This window comes from Cavia porcellus, unplaced genomic scaffold (genome assembly GCF_034190915.1).
Source record: "Cavia porcellus strain 051 isolate PalLab524CR breed Dunkin Hartley unplaced genomic scaffold, mCavPor4.1 scaffold_25, whole genome shotgun sequence".
Lineage (NCBI taxonomy): Eukaryota > Metazoa > Chordata > Mammalia > Rodentia > Caviidae > Cavia > Cavia porcellus.
In genome coordinates, this window is record NW_026947508.1 from 37,370,255 (window position 1) to 37,392,001 (window position 21,747).

Consider the following 21,747-nt stretch of genomic DNA (forward strand, 5'->3'; position numbering starts at 1 on the left):
GTCTTTCATTGCATCCATTTACCTATAAAATGCTCAAGTTTATTCTTTTTATAGCTGAGTAGTACTCCATTTTATAGAAATACCACATCTTTTTATCCATTCTTCTGTTGATGGGCCTTTGGATTGTTTCCAAGATCTAGCTATTAAAAAGTGAGCTACTATAAACATGGGTGCACATATATTGCTGAGGTATGATGTTTTCAATTCTTTTGGGAAGATATCTGGAAGGGGAATAGCTGGGTCAAATGGGACTGCCAATCCTAGTTTTTTTGAGGAGCCTATATACTGATATTCAGAGTGGTTGCACCAGTCTGCATTCCTACCAACAGTGGAGAGGGGCTCTTTTTTCCTCACAGCCCCTCCAGCATTTGTTATTGATTGATTTCTTCATAATGACCATTCTTTTTTGGTTCTGGGAATCGAACTCGACCTTGTGGTTGTGAGGCAGGCACTTATGCTGCTGAGCTATGTCCGCAGCCCAGTAATAACTGTTCTTTCCAGTATGAGGTGGAATCTCAGCATTGTTTCAGTTGGCATCTCTCAAATGACCAGTGATGCTGAATATTTTCCATAAATTTATTTACTGTTTGTATGTCTTCATCTGAGAAGGGTGTATTGATTTCAGGTGCCCATTTCTGAATTGGGTCTTTAAATTTGGGAGGTCTGATTTTTTTTTTTTTTTTTTTTTTTGGAGTTCTTTATATGTTCTCAGTAGTAATCCTTTGAGGAACAGCTAGCAAACTACTTCTTTTTTTTTTTTTTTTTTTTTTTTGCCACAGTGTGAGTTGTCTGTTCACTCTGGTGATAGTTTCTCTTGCGGGGCAAAAGCTTTTTAGTAAGATAAGATCCCAGTTGTTGATTCTTTGTAATAGTTTCTTGTGCAATCGGTGTTTTATTTGTAAAGTCTTCACCTACACTAGTGTCTTCAAGAGTTTGCCTATTTTATCTCCCAGCAGACTTAATTTCCCGTTTTAATATTTAGATTTTGGTCCATTTTGAATTTAGTGCATAATGAAAGATATGGGTACAATTTTAATTTTTGGCATATGTAGAGCTAGTTTTTCCAGTACCATTTATAAAGAGGTTATCTTTCATCCAGTGAATGTGTTTGACATGTTTGTCAAAGATAAGGTGGCTGAGTATGTCTGGAGTTGTTTCTGCATCTTCTAATCTGTTCCATTGATCTTCAGGTCTGTTTTTTTTTTTTTTTTTTTTTTTTTTTGCCAATACCAAGCTGTTTTTATCACAGTAGCTTTATAGTATAATTTCAAGTCAGTGATTGTGATGCTTCTTTTCTTTGTTGCCAAGAATTGCCTTTGCTATTCTAGATCTCTTCTGGTTCCAGATGAATTTTAGAGTTGTTTTCTCTAATTTTGTGAGATATGTTATTGGAATTTTGATTGGAATTGCATTAAATCTGTATAACAGTTTTGAAAGTATCCTTTTTTCAGAGTACTGTAGTTTTTGATGTAGAGCTTTTTTTTTTTTTCCCGTCCTTTGTTAGATTGATTCCCAGCTGTTTCATTTTTTTGGGTCCAGACTAAACAATTTAACAGCTTAGTGAGATCTTGTAGCTGAAAAGAGATCTCTGTTCATTTCTTCTTTCGCCATCCAGCACTCTTTCTTTGTTCCAATAAAGAAATGACATCTGGCTTAGAAATGGAAAGACTCAGTGCAATTAGATGGTCATAGTTCTCCAGCATTACACATATAGCATTACACGTGAGCAGGCTGGAGCCATTTCCCCTCCTCCTAGGAGAAGTCTGTGGCCACATCTCTGTAGGTCACTGATCTCTGAGCCATGGCAGGAAAAAGAATTTTTATTTTTAGTGAGACAGAGTCTCACTATAATGTATACTAAATTGCCCATACTGCACCTGGACTTGTAGTCCTTCTGCCTCAGGCTTCTGGACTTCTGGGATTTACAGGTATTTGCCACCATGCCCAACTTGTTTTACGATATATTAAAGTTTACAGCTCATTCATTTTTGGACAATATAGTCAAAGTTGTAGAATTCTGAATATATGATCTTAAAGATTTTATAAAGGAAGTATTACTCTCTCTCAGGTTTTTAGCACTGTACCAGAGTTGTTAAGAATTAATAATGCTTACATTATTGTATGTTGCTTTATTAATAATGTATACATTTATATACTGCTTCATAGATTTCAGAGCCCTTTTACATGCATTATTATGATCTTCAAATGAAGCCTGTGGTCAAACTCTGATTTTAAATAATAATCCTTGAGTTCATAGTAGATTTTCAGTAATTCACATAAACTTGATACAATGGAATTTTCAGAAATAGAATCTCTTAGAATATACTTAAGTATGTGTTCTTTTTCCGCTCTGCACAATGTCTGTGATGCTGTTTTGTAGATCAGTTGTTTTTTTAGTGTCCTGTTGTATGAATATATCACAGTTTTGTTTATCTGTTGTTAGACATTTGGGATAGGGAGAGACTAGCAGAAAATTCTTGTGCACATATTCTGTGGACATACGCTTTCAGTTCTCTTGAATAATAGAATTGCTTAGCCAGAAGGTGTGTGGAAGATTCAGTTTATAAGAAACCACATATCCTTTTTGCAAAATGGTTGCATTATTTTACATTCTTAACAGCAGTGTATTTAAAGAATGTCTGTTATAAACAGTAGTTGCTATTTATTTAGCTACTAGGAATCGAAGTCATGACCTCGTGCTTGCCAGGCAGGTACTTATGCCACTGAGCTATATCTCCAGCCCTGGGTCTTGCTTTTTCAGTTGCCTAATATTCTGTCTCAGTTATTAGAGTGCTTAGACTCTATGGTTAACATAATTATTATTATAGTAGGTGTTTGTTTTTCTTTTGTTCCTGTGTTGTTTCATTTCTGAAACTTTTGGGGCTAATCAAATAGTTTATAATATTCTTTATTTCTTTTGTTGACTTTTTGACTGTGTTCTCTTTATTTTTTAATAGCCACTATAGAGCTTAACAGTATGTACCATTTACTTAGTGCAGTCTATTTGGAGATGATATGCTGCCTTCTGTTACACCACGTCTATCATTTTTTACTTGCTGTTCATTTATACTAACTATAGTAACCGCACAACAGTATATTTCCATTTATTCTTTTTCTTTCTGATGTTCTTATGTGCTTATTTCATAAATCTTATCTTAGGATTTTGTAGTTATTTAAAAATTTATTTGCTCCTATGTTTTCCCCTCCTTTTCTTTTAAGGTATCCAATATGATAACACGTTTGACATTGTTTCACAAGTTCCTGACACTTTATCTTCATTTTTTTCATTCTTTTATTCCTCAGATTAGCTAATTTCTGTTGATCTGTCTTTAAGATTTCTGATACTTTGATGCTATCCAATGTATTGGTAAGCAAATCCAGTGAACTTCTAAATTTCAGTTCCTAGATATTTTAATTCTAGAATATCTAGTTACTATTTTCTGTGTGTATGATCATTGATAAATAGTGAAATATATTCAACCAGTTGTTTTGATACTATAGCATTAGAATTTCTGTGTTGTCCTTGACTAGTTTAGACATAAGACAGACCCAGAAGACTCAGCTTTGCCATAGGTTTTTATTATAAGAAGATACTAAATACTGTCCTTGTGATGAGTAAGGAGGTATGTCAGCTTTAGTGGCTTTGCAGTCCATCTGTGAGGTTTGTGGAGCACACATCTAGCATGTCACAGTGCATCACAGAGGCACGTCCTAGGGGTTCATGTCTGGTCCCTCACTTTTTCCCTAGCACTGTTCCCCTGCTTTGCTTTCTGGTCACCATGAGCCAAGCAGCTTTGTTCTACTATACCACTCTGCCATAATGTTTCTGCCTTGGAGCCAGCTGGCCATCCACAGAATGCAATTCAACAGCCAAGTTGAACATCTCCTTCTTTAAGTTGTGGATGTTGACTATTGTGTCCAGCAACATGAAAGTTAATACAGTCATGATGTATGTAGTGCAGTGAAGGCAAACCTGTCAGAGCTTTTGATGATAAAACAGCTCTCTGCAGCAGTAATGCCACCACTGATGCAGTGTTTGGGACTCTCGTGATCCTAATTCAGTCTTTCATCTGGACTTATAACCTCAATATTTGATACCCTGGATTTTTATATGGAAACAGTAATAAAAGAGATGAGTTTCTTGGGTTTTGTTGTTGTTTAGTTTGATAAGTAACCTCAGATCACTATCTCACTTCCAACTGGTCCCTTTCCTTGAGTCTCTCTATACTTTTTCTTCTTTTACGTTAGTGCCTTAAAGTATGGCTTACAAATGAAAACACATGTCTTTTCTTGCACATTTTCAGTACCATCCTCCAGCTTTATGCCCCTAAACTTCATAATATCCTTTACTAGATATTTTATATTTGTGAACACTTTATATCTTCGTATTTGTCCATATTCTTCATTGTATGTGGAAATAGTCTTCCTTTCTGTGCTGCTAATTCTTTTATGCTCAGTTCAAATAGCAGTGTCATCCTAAAAAGAGGTAACTTCCTCTTTCCCTTCCTACCTTTTTAAAAGAAATTGCTCTGTTCTTTTTTACTTCCATGGTTCTTTGAGCATTTTGGTATTATAGCCACTGAATGCTGTAGTTTGTGTATGTTGATGTATTTCACTCAGGTGTGAGATTTTTGTTGACCAGGATTGAGTTTGGTGCACAGCAGTCTCATACATACCTGCTTAATCAATGTTTATTACAGCATATTTATCTTTTCCTAATAGAATATTTAGTTTTAAAATTTCTTAAACTTTTTTAGTTTATTTTCTTGTTATTGTAAATAAGGGCTAGTTCTTTACATACGCTTTGCTTCTTTTTCACTCAGAACTTTCAGGACCGCTTATTTACATTTTGACATTGGTTCACATTTACTTTGAATTTGGGAAGAATTCTTATTCTTCAAGTGAGTGAATTTTGTCTTTTACTGACATTATTAACTATTTTAGAACTATTCCAAGGACTTACAGGGTCCAGAGGAAAACCAGGAATCAGCCAGAAATGAGACTTTAATTTGTTCTTGGTATCACTGACTTTGTGGAGGTGACTTGCTTGCATTGTGTATAACCTGCATTAGATTAGAAGTCTTTGATTCCTTTCATCCTTAATTAAAAAGGTACTTTTTACTGAAATATAACTTGTAAACCATAAACTTTACTTTTTTTATTTAAAAGTATGTAATTTAGTAGCTTTAATGTATTTGTAAAGTTTACAGCCATTACCACTGCCTAATTCAAAGATGTTTTTACTTCACCTTCCCTCTTTCTCCCTCAAACACCAAACAACTATTAATTTTTTTTGTTGTTATAAAATTCCCTATTTTGGATATTTCACATAAAATAATTATACAATATGTGGCCTTTTGTGGGTGACTTCTTTCACCTAGCATGAAGTTTTCCAACTGAGGTCTATTTTAGCATATAATGGTGCTTCACAGTTGCTGGCTGTTTACTTTGTTTCCACTTTTGGCTGTCATGCAAAATGCTGCTTCAAGCATTTGTGTATAGTGTGGGCATGTTTTTCGGAGTATATTTTCATTTGGAGTTGCTGGGTCATTTAATCTTTGGGTGAGTTTTCAGTTTCCTTTTGGTTGCTTATGCTTTTAATATCTTATTTAAGAAAACATTTCTTAATCTAAGACCACAAACATTTCCATTTATTCTAAAAGCTTTTACAGCTTTGATTCATTTTTAATTAACTTTTATATATGATGTTAGTTAGGGAATCTAGTTTCATTATTTTGCATATGGATATTTAGTTTTAGTTTTCCTTGTCTTCTACTGTTTCCCCATTGCATGTCTTGGTAGTCTGTGGAAAATCAGTTGATCATAAATGTATAGCTTTGGTGCTAGATTCATGGGTCAGATCAGTTCCATTGACTGTATGTCTATTGCTGTGCCAATATCTCATTGTCTTGGCTATAACTATATATTAAGTTTTGAAGTTGGGAAGTATGATTTTTCAACTTGGTCCCTCTCTTTCAAGCTTGTTTTGTCTATTCTGACCCCCTTGCTCTTAGATATGTTGTCAATATTTGCAGAACAGCCACCTGGAGTTTTGATAGGGATTGCGTTAAGTCTGTAAATCAGTTTGGGAAGTGTTCTCGTTTTAAGATTAATTTTAAAAGACAGTGAACCTAGATAGGATGGAGTGGGCTGTCTTTCACTCTGTTTCAAGTGAAGAATTAAAAATCTGAATATCTATAAAAAAAGACTTCCGGTATATATAAATTCATGTAGCACTGCCAGGCATGGTGACACACGCCTTTAATCCCAGAAGTCAGGAGGCTGAGGCGGAAGGATCATTGCGAGTTTGAGACAAGTCTGGGCTACAAAGTAAGCTCAAGGCCAGTCTGAACTGCACAGTGAGACCCTGTCTCAAAAAATGAAAGAAAGAAAGTAGTACTATATACTGTGAATATTTTAGATAAGCCATTTATTGGAATTAAATTTAGACATTTATTGTTACAGCTTTACACTAGGTACAGTATTGCACTTAGCTCTGGGAATAATAAGGTAAATAAGATGTCACAGCCATTAAAATTTTTGGTCTAATGGAAGAATCAGATTTACAAATTGAAAAGTTCAGTGTAGTATAGTAGGTTCAAAGATCCAGATTTCTTATAAGTCCTTAGCCTGTTCTTCATTGTGTGAAAACTTTGCTGTATTAAAAATGATTATTAAGTGTTTATTAGTACTACCTGTTTCAATGTTTAATTGTAATGGCTTGTAGAGTTAAAAATAAATGCTTTAAAACTTTAAACTGAATTGTCGAGTATCAGTGATAAAATTTTAATGTATTTTTAGGATTTGTGATATAATGAATTTTAAAAACTTAGAAACAGTATGTGACCTAAAATATTACAGGGAATAAATAGCATTAAAATAAAAAGCAAAAAAATTTTGTTACTCTTTAGTTCTCTGAACTCACCTCTTAACGTTTCCTTTTTTGCCCAAATGAACAATTTCCTTAATGTCTTGCTTGCTCTCTGATGTTTATGACTTCAGCACCATAGTTCTTTAACCCTTAGGGTGTGCTTGGTTCCATTTGGCAGGTATGGTTAACATGTAAGTAGCTTTTCAGAATAAAAATTTTAAAGGCACATACCAGAACATTTCAGGATTAAAGGGATATGTAATCTGTGATATAGTAAATTCATATATTTCCATGATAGTATTAGAAAATTTAAGTAAAAAGAGGTATAAATGACTTTGAGATATTTGCAAAAACCTATTACTGCGTTAGGCAATAAACTGATTTTCAGATATTGATACTGCTACTGTAGTTTATTCTTTACATTCCTAAGAGAAGGAGCTGAGTTTAAGCATTTTTTCCTTTTATCTAAGTTAATGGAGCTACTGAGTGTTCAGCTATTTTATCATCCAAATATAAGATCTTCATTAACACAGTATTTTCTGACTGCAGCCTGTGTTATTCCATTAGTAGAAATTTACGAAATGATGTTTTTTATCTTTGATGTTTATACACCAAAATATATTTGATGTGATGCATAAATGGACAAACGTTGAAATAATGGCATATATACAAAAGTGCTTGCAAGACACTGTACAGAAATGAAAAGGTAGTTAGGTTCATCATTCTACTTGGTATTTATAAATCTAAATATAACTTTTTTTTCAGTTTTGGAGCCAAAGACAGCTTCTCAAAATTGAACCATCAAAAATTTTAGAAGTATTACATTTTGAAAATTTAAATATAAGAAGAAACAGAATAGTAGTCTAGATTATTATTAGAAATGTATTTGAAATCTGGTTTTAAGTATTGCCTTTTTTTTTTCCCCTGTGGTACCAGGGATCAAACTCATTAGCTCGCACTTGCCAGGCAGGCACTTATGCCACTGAGCTAAATCCCTAGACCCTTTTGATAGTAAAATATAAGAAAAAGAACCAGAGGTAATAGTAAAGTGGAATATTTTGAAATTTGGAATCACTATTACAAAATAGGCAAGTTTGTTTTAGTTTCGTGCATAACAGTTGATAAGCAGTTAATTACATTAAAAATGTATACTATTTATATATTCAGGAAAATTTAAATATATAAAGTATAATATATAGAGCTGAGTGAGGCAGTGCATACTTGTAATCCCCACTGTTTGAAATGTTGAGACAAGAGGGAATGCAAGTTTGAGGCATTCACTAAGTGGGCCACTTAGTGAAACCATGTTTGTAAAGAAAAATGTGAAAAACTGGTATTTAGTTCAGTGACAGGCCCTGGATCAACTCTTGAGCAATTCCAAATACATGTATGTACACATACAAATAAAAAGAGTCTGTGGAAACAGATGCTAAATAGTGATAAGTAGTTTTTCTGGGACATACTTAAGAATTAATGCTCATGAAAATTAAATAAAATAAGTAGATCAAAGATTTGATAATTCATCTAAGATCATCTGACCAGATCTTGGTTTTGGATCTAGTCTGTGTTTAACAGAGGACCTCTTTATTATGCTAAATGACTGTCTAAATATTGAAATATATTTTTGGAATTCAAAACAATGCATTACTCAGGGACCACTTCATGGAACACTTGGCTTAGGAAGGGTAAGAAGAGGATTTCAGTATAACTCAGGTAAAAGTTGAAATTATCCAAGCTCCTAAATCATGTGGAATAAGTGGTCTTAACTTAGGACACAGACATTTAAATACAGCATTATAAATATTTTAAATGGTTCAGGAGTACATATGTGAGGCCCTGAGTTCAGTCCCCAGTACTCCCTCCCAAATTCATTGTTAAAATATATTCAGGTAATTAATAACAGATAATTTCAGTAGACAGATGCAAAAAGAGAGCTGAGAAGTATAGTAATTACATGAAAAATTCAGTAAATGGCATAGTGGAGAGCAGAAAAAACAGGAATATAAAAGGTTTTATAATGTGTATGTGTTCAAAAGCAGAGGAGAGCTTCAAACATGCATGAGATATCATTCAAAAACTCAGAACTAAAAAGAGAAATGAGCACTTAATGAGTACCTAAAATTGTAATCTATCTCTTGGCAAATAATAGAATAGTTAGAGTAAAAAGAAAAACCTAAACACTGTAACTATCAAGTGCATTCTTTTTAGTGCACAGAATATGTTCAACAAGGTAGACAATACACCAAACAAGATTTAGAACGCTTTTAAGTTGTGCAGCCTTAAAGTTTTCCATCAGAATTAAATTAAAAATCAGTAGCAAAAAGAAATTTAGAAACCTCTATATATCTGGATCTAAGGAGAAATTATAAAAGACACTCTGAAGTATTTTGTACTGGATGATGAGAGCAGAGCATATGAAAATTTACGAGCCACACTAAAGTAGTGTTTTAGAAGGAAGTGTATAGCTTTATGTACTTTTACGAGAACAATAAGGATCTGAAGTTAGTACTTAAGCATATAACGTAAGAAGTTAGAAAAAGTAAGAACAAATTAAGTCCATAGTGAGTAGACTGAAGGAAATAATAAAACTTAAGTGATGGCTTAGTGAAGTAGAAAATGAACAACAAAAAAGGCAGTAAAATGGGAAGCTGAAATTTTAAAGGAAAAAACAGTCTCAATCCTACTCATACACGTGTAGAGAAGGAGCAATTTCCATTCATTTCATAAAGTTTAAGCATTATCTGTAATACTGAAATCAGGTAAAGAAGTGACAAGAAAGCCATAGTTCAGTATTTTTCATCAATACAGACTCCTAAATTCTTAACAAAAAAACTAGCCAATTAAATAAGTACTGTGAAAACAATGAGGATAAAATTAATCAGCAAGTGGGGTGTCTCAGTATTGCAGTGCAGGTTAAAATTTTTAAAACTAGTTGATACAACTTACCATGTGAGTAAATAAAAAGCAGTCTACAACCTCAACTATAGAAAGAAATACTAAACAAAATTTAATGAGTAGCAAACTTAGAATAAAAGTTTTCTCAAAGGCATCTGTGAAAAATGTAGTTTATATCATACTTAGTGATAGTTTAATGTTTTCTCTCCGAGGTTAACAGCAAAGCAAGAAAGTTTACATCAAGCACTTTTATTAACATTCTATTAATGGTCCTATCCAATGGAGTAATGCAAGAAAAAGAAGTAAAATGCATTCAAGTTTCAAAAAGTGAAATTCTTATTTGCAAATAACATTATTGCATATATAGAAAGTCCCAGACAATCTTTGGAAAAGACACTAATAAGTGAGCTTAGCAAGGTCACAAAATATAATGTCAATGCAAGTTTTTTCATATTAGTAAGGAACAACTGGAAAATGAGCAAAAGCACTTATTTCAGAGGGATCCAAAATAATGGAACACTTCAGGGATACATTGTAGTAAAATAAATCTAGACTTGATCACTGAAAACTAAAGTATCAACAAGGAAATAAAGAAGAGCTAAACAAATAGAGATAAAATGTTTGTAGCACAAAAGACTCACTGTTGATAGATGTCAGTCCTCCCTAAATTGATTTAAACAGTTAATGTTCATCACATTTAAAAAGTTATAACAGGCTTATTTTTTTGGACTTACTCAAAATATATAAAAAATTCTTACAACACGAATAACCAAAAGTCCTTTTAAAACACGACAAAAGATACTTTCTGAAAAGTTGATATATGATTGGCAAGTACATGCAAATTGTTATTCGTTAGGGAAATAACATGAACGCCACTGAGACATAACTAAAGATCCCTAGGATGGCTGTAATTCAAAAGACAAAATAGTGCTGGCAAGGATGGGGCAGCTGAACCTCTCATACATTGCCAATGAGGACAAGAAACAGTCTTCGGTCTTACGAAATTTCAGAGAGAGTAGATCACCAGTTGTGTGGAATCAAGGTAAGAGGCAATAAAGGAGAAATTACTTGCTGAGCCATGTAAAGGAGCTTTTTAGAGTGATGTAGGACACTACGTATTTTGATTTGGGTAAGGACTTGTTCAGTTATATGCTTAAAATAGGTGTATTGCAAGGTTTTGTGAGTATGTCAGGAATAGTAATAGTCTTGTGAACAGCTTTTTTTTCCTGTCAGTGCTCTTTCTGACAAGACCCAGCCAATAATATTTTGTGTAGAAAAACAGACATGGTTTTTTTTTGTAGTTTCATTGAAGTGTTTAATAACAAGTGTAACATGTGGACAGTGAATAGTTTTCCCATATTTATACATAGCACCAACCAAAACTAAACAGTGGAATTTATCATTTCCACAAACAATGTTGAGTGTTTTGGTATTTTTTTATTGTCAATTTTTATAACAATTGAGCCTAAGAATTTTTTGTACTTTGTAGAAACTAGTTTATATGTCATGAATGTAATTATCACATTCGTTTAAGAAGTAGCATATATTAAAAGTGTTTTCTCTTGTAATGATTTCTATCGCATCTACATTTTTATGTGGTTCTTAACAAATTTGTATCATATACAGTAGCTTCATCAATTGAAATGTAGTGACCATTTGAAAAGTACCATACAGGAATACACCAGCAGTGACCAGGAGATGAAATCAGTCACTACCAACATGAAAGACCTGAGAAGGCCTGGCATTATAGCTTGTACGTTGATATTCTTGCAGTTCATTAAACATTTTTCCTTCTTATTATACTTGTTTTGTGTCCTACATTATGCCTGACACTGTGAATACAAAAATGAATATAGTAATTCCTACCCTTTAGGAACTCAGCCCAAAAAGGGCAGACTAACATACAAACAAAATTGTAACTACAATCAGTGATATAAACGTATAAAAAGTAGGAAATGTTGTTAGAAAGAGTGAGACAGACCCATAAAACTCTTAAATGCAGGATAATAGAAGTAGGAGCTAAGAATCAAGACTTTCAAATGTGTGAAAAGTGTGGAAATGTTGCAGAGGGAAAGAATGATGAATTCTTAAATATGGCAGAAAGATCAGTGAAAGATTCCTTTAAACAATAACTGAAGATAAATTATTAAGGTAGGATATGCAGTTATCAGTGGTAGAGTGGATTTTACAGTGAGATTAGTATGTAGCAGGCTCAGATACATGAAACATGGTATGTTCAAGAAACTATAAGCCTATTTATGTTAGGCTAAAGTTTGAGGCTTGAGAGATGAGCGCTATATTTCCCTTCATTGTTACATGTATGAAAAAATAGTCTAGTAAGATAAATGGAATAATAGAGTTAAAGATTATATTTGAGTACTATCACTGCAATAAATTGTAAATATAGGGTATACGCTTTATTCATATTTCAGAAATGTGTATCTCTTCCGCTTTTCTTTCCTTTACTACATATGCGCATGCGTGCATGTGTGTGTGTGTGTGTGTGTGTACATGTATCCTATGTGTATGTTTATATAGAAAGACAGGATAATTGAAGTAGGAGCTAAGAATCAAGACCTTGTTTCTGGTGCTGGCTCTCATCTTTCTTGAGCCAAGTACTTCATTTTTCTGAGCTTTGTTCTCCCTGTTTGTATACTGTATGCAAACTCTATGATCCATGTTTTTTAAAAAATATTTTTGGAGGGAGTCATAGTAGCTAAGTACCTGGAATACAATAGGTGCTCAATGCATACTTTTGAAAAAAAAAAAAGGTAAGTTGTATCAAAGAGAGACTATCTAGTTAAAATAAGTTGTGACAAAGTATAAGCAATAGAACATTTATGTATAGATTCTTGCTTCTCGGGATGTCCTTAGTATTTACAATATGTTCAGGCAGTTTGCCTTTATAAATTATTTCACCTACCATTTAGATTTGTGAGGTCTGATGGTGTAGAAACTACAGTGTACACTGTACATAAAATACTTGTAGATTTGAAAATGGAAATAAATTTTCCTCCTTAAAAAGAATGTCATATGACAAAAACATATGTATTCAATTGACAGTGTTTATTAAAATGTATTCAGTTGATTTCTTTTAATCTGGCTATGGCAGAAGTGCTTGGAGTTCAGGTTTTTGGCTCATGATTTTTAAAATTAGTACATATTATACAGAATAATAGGTTTTATTTTGGCATATTTTATATGCATATAACATACTTTAAATCATTTTCACATCCCAGTCACCATTTTTCTTTCCTCCTTCCTCTTCTCTAATTCCCTTCCCTTCCTGCCTCCTACTTGTTTGTCTCTTTTTCTGTGTCTGTCTATCTGTCTCTCTCTCTTTTTCACACACACACACGCTCCATATATGAGAGAAAGCATAAGATAGTTGAGGTTGGCTTATTTCCCTTAAATAGATGTTCTCTAATTCTGTTCATTTTCTTGCAGAAAGCATTATTTCATCCTTTGTGGTGGAATAATACTCTATATTATGTGCATATATATAACACATTTTCTTTATTGTTTCTTCAATTGATGGGCAACTAGAGTATTTCCATGGGTTAGCCATTATGAATTGTACCATAATGTCTTGTTACTTTTCCCTCATTGTTGGGACAAAACACCCGACACCCAAAATGAAGGAAGGAAGGAAGGAAGGAAGGAAGGAAGGAAAGGTTTATTTAGCTGTTGTGGAGTTTTCAGTCCATTATCAACTGACTCCAAGACAGGGTGACTTGGCATTGGGGCAGCACTTCAAGGCAGCAGCCAGAGCAAAAGGGGAGAATCAAGCCTCTTTCTTTATATTGTACACAGGCCACCCCCCTGCACACACTCCACTGGGACTGTAGCCCACTCACAAAATCTCTGTGCCCTCCTTTTGCACAGGATGAGGATATTTACAAAGTAAGGATCCTGGCTTCCTGCTGAGTCCCTTACTTAAACTTCTCAAATTAACACTGGGTATCAACCATAACACACAATAAACAAGGGTATGCAGATAGCTCTGTGGTATGTTGATTTTACTTCCAGAAGTGATATAGTTGGATAAAATGGTAGCTTTATTTTTATTCCATAATGATTTCCATAATGGCTTAACCAGTGTATAATCACACTAACAAGTACACGACAGTTCCTTTTTCTCTTGCATTCTTGCTAGCATTCATTCATTGCCGAATTGGGAATTGAGCTCAGGGCATTTGCACTGAGCTGTAGCCCTATCCCTTTTTGATTTTGAGACAAGATCTTGTAAGATACTCAGGCTGTTCTTGAACTTGAAATTCTCCTGCTTTAATTTCCCACTGTGCTGAAATTATAGCCATGCACACCACACTTGGCTGCTTTTGTTTTGTTTTGTTTTGTGTTTTTCATTTTCCAATCTTGATGATCACCTCCTTCTGAGTAGGGTAATACAGAATATCAACAAAATTTTGATATGCATTTCCTTGATGGCTAAAGATGTGTTGGACATTTTCTGACATACTTTCTGCCTATGTGTACTTCTTTTGAGGAGTGTCTTGTTCATTTACCCATTTATCGATTAGGTTATTTGTTACGGTGTTAAATTTTTTCAGTTATTTTTGTAGCCTTTGTATTAATCCTTGTTGGATGAGTAACTAGCAAAAATGGTCTCCCATATAGCAGGCTGTTGCTTCACTCCGTTGTTTTCTTTGCTGTGTAGCTTTTTAATTTGATGCAATCCTCGTAGTTGATTCTTGCTGTTATTTCCTGTTTTTTTCTTCTTAATAATTTAATTATAAAATAGACCTTTTTTCTTACATAAACTTTACCTTTTTCCATTCAAAACAAGCACTTCTTTCCATGGTACTGTTAACATTGTTTGCTGCTTTTCCATTGTTCTGCTTGCAAAATGTATCTTTTTGGAGCAGGAGATAATTTAAAAAAACAAACTCGTTACTATATTGGACTGTTAATACAATTTATTTTTTTATCTCTAGGGATCCTATTGGGCAATAGACACCAATCCGAAGGAAGATACGCTGCCTACTCGGCCAAAGAAGAGGGCACGCTCTGTAGAACGGGTAAAAACTTCTTTATCATAAATCATATGCAACAGGTTGAATAGTCAGAAATGTAGGTTTTATAAATTCATTTCAGTTTAGCAAACATAATCACAAAAAGGGTAAAAGAATATTTGGATAGCATTTTACGTATCTTCAAGGACCTTTCAGACCTGTTTTTTTATTTGACATTAACTCTGCAATGGAAATTAGGTAAAAGGTTTGGTCATAATTGGAATACAGCTATTGTCAGAATTTGCATGTAGCTCTCGAGTTTTAATTTGATACTCTTGTTCTCTATAGCTACAATTTTGAGGATTCATTTTATGTAACACAACTGTTTCCCACCAGTGCACATGATCTTTTTTGGTTGCTTTGAATGTTCCCCATTGTCCTCAAAATTCTTTTCTCTAGGTTTAGCCATATAATAGTCATTTTGTATACAGAATGGGGGTGGTATGTTTAAGATAATTCTAACTCATAAATTCATGGTTAAAATAAATTTGCAAGCATGAAAGAAAAAGGATCTGTTGATATCCTCAGTTATATTTTAAGCTGCCACTTCAGCTGTCATCAGACATTAACTTTATTCTTCGGCTTTCTCTACCTTTTCTGTCATTCTACCATTTCAGCTGAAACACATACATCCTGCCTTGTTGTTCAACACCTGTCTACTGCTTTGTGAAGTCTTTACTCATCTTTTTGTGTTCTTGTAGAATTCTTAGAAATTTTTTAAAATAGAATTTTTCATACTTTATAGAAGTATTTGTCTTCTGTATTGGTTTGATCTCTTCTTAAAGGTAGAAAAAATGTGTTTTTATCTCCACTGTTAGTGTTTTTCACAGTTTATGATAGATACCAGAAAATCTTTTTTACAGAAAAAATCAGGGCAAAGAGAATAGAATAAGAAGGAAACAATAAATATTTAGTCAAGTAAATTTGATCTATGCTTGTTGCTGCTAAAGAAATAAAATTTATGAGCCTCAAAGATAAGAACCTCAGATTGGATATAAATTGGGATTATGTGAGCCAGGGTAGTGTATCAGCACTTGGGGCTTAGTGAGGTAGCTTTATTAGAGCCAGCAGAGGGAATTTTGTAAGCTAGTTATCAGGGTATATAAAATAAAAGGATAAGTTAGGCCAGAATAATTTTTGACTTTACATAAGCAGAGTTTAAGAAGTTAAATTGTAGGGTTAATGACATAATCTTCTGATAATAGATGTAGACAGTTTTAAGAGGGAGATGTTGACATGCTTAGTACTTGGCAAGTTGAAAGACAGAGTACATCTCAGTGTCTCTTATCTTGCCTCTGTCTTTTAAAAGACCTAGCACTTGGACTTTGTGTGGAAATGTGGAATCCACAGCATTTAACCTATTGCCAGAATTTGAAGGAAAAGGAGAAAAATCCACATTGTTAACTCATAGCATTGTCAAGCAACTTGGATATGTAGGTTAAGGCCTAGGTAATTGTGTTCTCTTGTACTATTTATCTCTTCTTTTGATGTTTCTGGAACTTGAATTATTTTTGGAAGTTGGAGTTGATAGCTGGATTGACAACTGCATTCCTTTTTGATATTAAGCCTATATTTAGTCCCTTATACTTGTTTCAGAGACTGTACAGTAATCTGTATTTCTGAGAGTTCTTCCTTTTCTTTTTGATACTGTGGTCAGTTTTATAGAAGTCTACAGAAATACATGACTCAGATTACAGAAAGATGTATTTTTAATATATGTCTTATAATATACTTGATATATTCCTTTTTTGCTGCTTACCCTTTTAAGTTTAAAATGTAAAAGTTTCACAAAATTAACTGTGGCATGGTTCCACTAAATATACATACAATACCTAAAACTTTCATTTAGTAGTGATATTTTTATTGGCCCAAGCTGTGGTGTTGGTTGCTATTTTAGGAGAAAAACCTGAAGATAGAGATCAGTTGTGAGCAAAGTGCTCATTATCAGTGAGATAGATAATACTTAGTAAATATTCTGGAAAATAGTTTTCTTACAAAAAGTCATTTCCTATCCTTATAAACCAGTGTGTCTTTGTCATCTAGAGATGGAAAGGGAGAGAAGTTATGTAGAATTTTTTTGTTAGGACAGATCTTATATTTTACGTGACTGGGGTCTTACCTGAGAAAACACCTAGTGTAGTTGTGATAGTTCTAAACATGATCTTTAAACATTTAGTTTTCTCCAAAACTAAACAGGACTAATAAGTTGAAAACTTTTAAAGGCTAAAAGGACTTTTAAATGTAGATGATAAATACATTGACATCCTGAAAGTTCTTTACTGAGTATCTGTAAGTTAAGATTCTTTCATCAGTGTATAATTACGATTCTGTGTAAAAAATCTAGTATCTCACACACACATTTTTTGTTTTGGAGATAAGCTTTATATGACACAGAAAAAACTTTCTGAATTGCTAGAGGAATTATTTTTTAAAATGTAAGCAAGAAAATCTTCATGTCCTTACTAGAAAATCAAGTCTATAATACCTGATAATCACATCTACTTTTGGTTTGTTTGTGGTACCGGGGCTTGACTCCAGGGGATTCTACCACTAAACTACAGTAGCCCTTTTTTATTTTGAGCCTGAGTCTCATCTAGTTGTACTGGCAGGACACAAACTTCATCCTGTGTTAGCCTCCCAAAGTGCTCAGCTAGTCTGACATTAACATGAACTGCTTCCCTGACTTTCCTCTCATTTGTATGATCATAAGTCCATGTACTCTAATCTGCTATATTATTCTTCTTTTCTTAATTCTTGAATATATCAATGTCTTTCTTTAATTCATCTCATCTCCCCAATCATAAATGACCTGAAGACCTTTTAAAAACCAAATAAAATTTTAGTATTTTTCAAAATACTGAATAAAATGGTCAGATGATAGATTGTTCTGTTAGAAAGCTTGCATTTCTTTTCTGGCTTTATAACTTAGTAGTTCTTTTTTGGCAATTATTAAAAATTTTGAGCTTCAGTATCCTCAGATAAAGTTAGAGGATAGAAGTTGTAACAGCTTAATAATAGTTATATTGAGTTATGATGTCAGGTGCTTTTTATTTATTTTACTATAGAGATTTTTTATTGTCACACATCATTATCTTACGGATTTTTTTCTGAAGAGGAAAAAACACAAAAATCAAGAAGCAAACAGGAAAAACAAAATTGTTTAATCAATGTTACATGCCAGTATCTGGTAACCTGAGCAGGTATTTTGAAGATAACAATATACAATATAACAACCATTGTTAAATTCCTATCATCTTCATTTGAAATCCTATATCACTATTGTTATTGTCGTAGTCTTCTCAGGTGCTTTTTTTAATGCATATGAATTCATTTGAGTTTTCACGTAACTCATTGATGAAGCTAATGGACATGGATGTTAAATAAGTTGTCTCAGAGTACGTACCAAAGGCAGGATTAAAACTCAGGTAGTTTGCCTTTCAAAGTCTGCTGTTTATAACTATACTGTTGTTAATAGTGTTTGCTGTGTTGAAAACCACAACAGTTAATCAGGTTCCCTTTATATGTGCGCATCTTGTGTAAATGAGAATTCCCTGAATATAATGTAAACAAATCAAGTAACAGAAATGTACTATAAGTGACAGAGCAAGTACAAAATAACTATTATACCAAGTAGTGATAAAATTAAACTGACTCAAAATAGATATGCTACCAGTTTACACCTGTAGGAAGAGATGTGAGACTTCAGATTTTGTTGTAGAAGTGTAATGATTTTTTACATATAAAAGAAATGAGCCTGGAGTGGTAGCACACACCTATAATCCCAGCACTCTGAAGACTGGGGCAGGAGGATCTTCGCAAGCTCAAGGCCAGCCTGAACTGCATAGCGTGACCCTGTCTCAAATAAAGGAAAAAAACCAGGATATTCCATGTGGAGAAAACAGCATGCATGAGTGACTTGTAAGGAACAAGTGCAGAGAGGTATAATTAAGAATGCTTGTAACTATAATGAAAAGTTTAGGCCAGGGCACAGCTATTTAGGATTAGAAAGATTTGGGTCACAAGTATAAAAGTACAAGATCAAGGATATTGCTTTGATGGACTGTCGTGTTGAGAAAGGAATCAAAAATAGTTTTCTTTCTTGTTTTTTTTTTTTTCTTCCCTACCCCCCCACCTATAGTTTTCAAAAGATACTTACTCTTTAGAACACTCATTCTAAGAAGTGATATTGAACAGATGGAATTGTGCTGCTAATAGCCTGAATGTATATTTGAGAGTTTTCCTAAAAATTAGCATGGTATCAGATTTCCACATGTATACCTATAATTATACATACAATGGTATTTTATCAAATTTAATCTGGCAGTTCACTGTTGTGTAGATATCATATGCCAGCTGTTATGCTGGGACATCATAATCATCCATCCTATTGGCGTGCTTGGGCCATATGGAACAAAGAGGAATTATATTGGACCACATGTAAATAATAATATAGTTAATGTGTATAAGTGGCAAAACCTCTTCTACATTTTAATATTTTAAGGAGATACATAAAAGAGATGGACAGTGGTTTGGACATGCCTAGAAGAAGAATGAAACATAAAATGCATTAATTTTAGCAAAAAAAATTAGTAGGTATTAGAAGAAAAGGTATAAAATATTGTGTGTTGAGGAAAGAGAGATTGCTTCAGTTTTTTGAGACAAAATCTTGCTATATAGTTTCTGATGGCCTTGAACTTACTATGTAGCCCAGGCTTCCTTCAAATTTGTAGTAATCGTCAGGCTTTTGAGGGCTGCGATATAGGTAAGCAGAGAAATGTATGCAGTAGTACTTTTAGTTATGAACTGAATAAATATTTCTGCACATAAGTATATCCAAGTGTACAGTATGTCAGTGACATTGCATATTACCTCCAGTTTATGTACGTAAATAGAATTTCCTAGGGATTTTGAGAAATGAAGAAATCCTATCCAGTTAAAGATGTAAATAAGAAAAGTTTTGTGAGGCCTTATTTTGATTAAAAAGTGTTTTGGTTTTTTATAACATTATAAAAGTATGTATACAAGTAACAATGTATTTAAATCTACAAGCCGAGGAATTTTGACATCTGTGAAACTGTGAAATGATCACCAGTGCCAAATGAACATTTAACGTAACTCTCCAAAAGTGTCTTCCATGCCATTTCTTAGGCTACCACTGATCTGGGGGAAATAAACATCTTAATATTTCTTCAAATTCATGAAAATGTTATTTCGCCATTCATTCTTGCTTGCTTAATTTTCTTTGGGACTGATTTTTAGTTTTCAGTGTAGAAGACTTACTTGTTTCCAATTAGATTATTTTTTCTTGAGACAAGAAATCATGTAACCCAGGCTGACCTTGAACCCACAGCAGTCTTTTTGTGTCAGCCTCATAAATGCTGGAATTACAGGTTTGCACCATCATGCCTGGAAGATATAATTGTTAACATTTTCATCTTTGACATTATTATAGATTAAAACACATTTTTCAGTTGCTTGCCCCAATGTATAATAATTTAACTAGTTTTGCACATTAATATTATATCCTATAATCTTAAATGTAATAGTTTGCAGATGGCCTGGATAGTGTAGGACAGTGGTGGTGAACCTTTTAAAACTTTAATGATAGAAATAGCTTGCTGCAGTATGTGTGCTATAAGTTTCCCACCACTGGTCTAGGTAAATAATTATGTCATCTGAAATCAGAGACAGTTTCCTTTCCAAGCTTTCTCCTTCTAGCTATACTCTATAGTTGAAATTGTGCTTGTAGGCCACAGTCAGCTGAGTCTTGCTCTATTTTTATTTTTTTTGCTTCGTTTTGTTTCTAATTTTATTTTAAAGAGGGTAAAATTAAACAAAACAAAACATAAGAAAGCAATATAAGAGACATAGATTTCAAAAAAAGACAACCAGAATCTTCACTCTTTCATATTGTCTCTTGTTTTCTTCCAAATAGTTGTCTATATCTTCACATACAGTGAATTCATACAAAACAACATAGTATAAAATTGATCCGAACAGGATGATGAAGGCATTTTAGGTCTTCAAAACCAGACAATAAGGAAGTCAACAATGTCTGTGTCACTCATTCTCTTCAAAATAGCTGCCTTCATGTATGTTGAAATTAAACAAAATAAAACAGGCTAAAATCACTCTGAACAAAGAATAATAGTATTGCTGGATTTCACATCATGGCACTATGGAATCAGCACTCAGGTACTGTAATGTCTCTTTTTCTTCAAAGTAGTTGTTCATTTCATCATGCATTATATAATCAGTTCTCATAAACTGTTTAAAAGTTCTATGCATGCATGAGTCTTTACATGTATATCTATCCTTTCTGTATTAGAGGGAAAAAACAAAACAAAGCAAGGAAAAACAAAACAAATTCTAGAAAAACATGAAACAAAAAAGTCATATAAAACAGTACAAGGTGATCTACAATGGTTACTATAATATATTTTGTTAACTTCAATAGAATTTTCTATATCATCAGGCATAGTATAATTGAACATAGCAGTACATAACAGTATTAATAAAAAGAAAACATTGGAGACATCATAAGACTTTAAAAGCAGGTAATAGTCAAACCAGAGTGGGTATCCTAGTGAATCTTGTCATCTTCAGTGTAGTTGCCTATACTCTCAGACTTGATACTATCAATCATAACAGATTCGAATAAAAATCAGTCAAGACAAAACAGTGATCTAACAAACCAGATTCATACAGGATCAGTCATAAGAAGACAGTGTAAGTTATACAGGGCTTCAGATTAAGTTGTTAGGAAATTAAGGATGATTAACGTAATATATCCTAGTATTTTGGGGAGAGCTGTCTGTGCCCTTAATTCTAGTACAAGTAGACAAACTGGAACAGAATATAATCCATCTAAACAGAGTTTGAAAATAACGTGGATTTTAAATCCTGATACACTATTAACAATATCCTCTGCCTTCATTTTTTAGACAA

General features: G+C 33.4%; 1 protein-coding gene across 15 annotated transcripts in view; it reads left to right on the plus strand.

Moving 5' to 3' along the window:
- The window catches only part of LOC100730783 (forkhead box protein J3), a 181,465-nt gene that overhangs the window by 69,314 nt on the left and 90,404 nt on the right, over positions 1-21,747 (plus strand). For all 15 annotated transcript variants that reach the window (XR_010043134.1, XR_010043133.1, XM_063236303.1 and 12 more), the window contains one exon: positions 14,722-14,805. Coding sequence is in view for 13 of the 15 variants with exons in the window: in XM_063236303.1 (XP_063092373.1) it covers positions 14,722-14,805 (84 nt within the window). In the remaining 2 variants the exon portion in view is untranslated. The remainder of the gene's footprint in view (positions 1-14,721; positions 14,806-21,747) is intronic.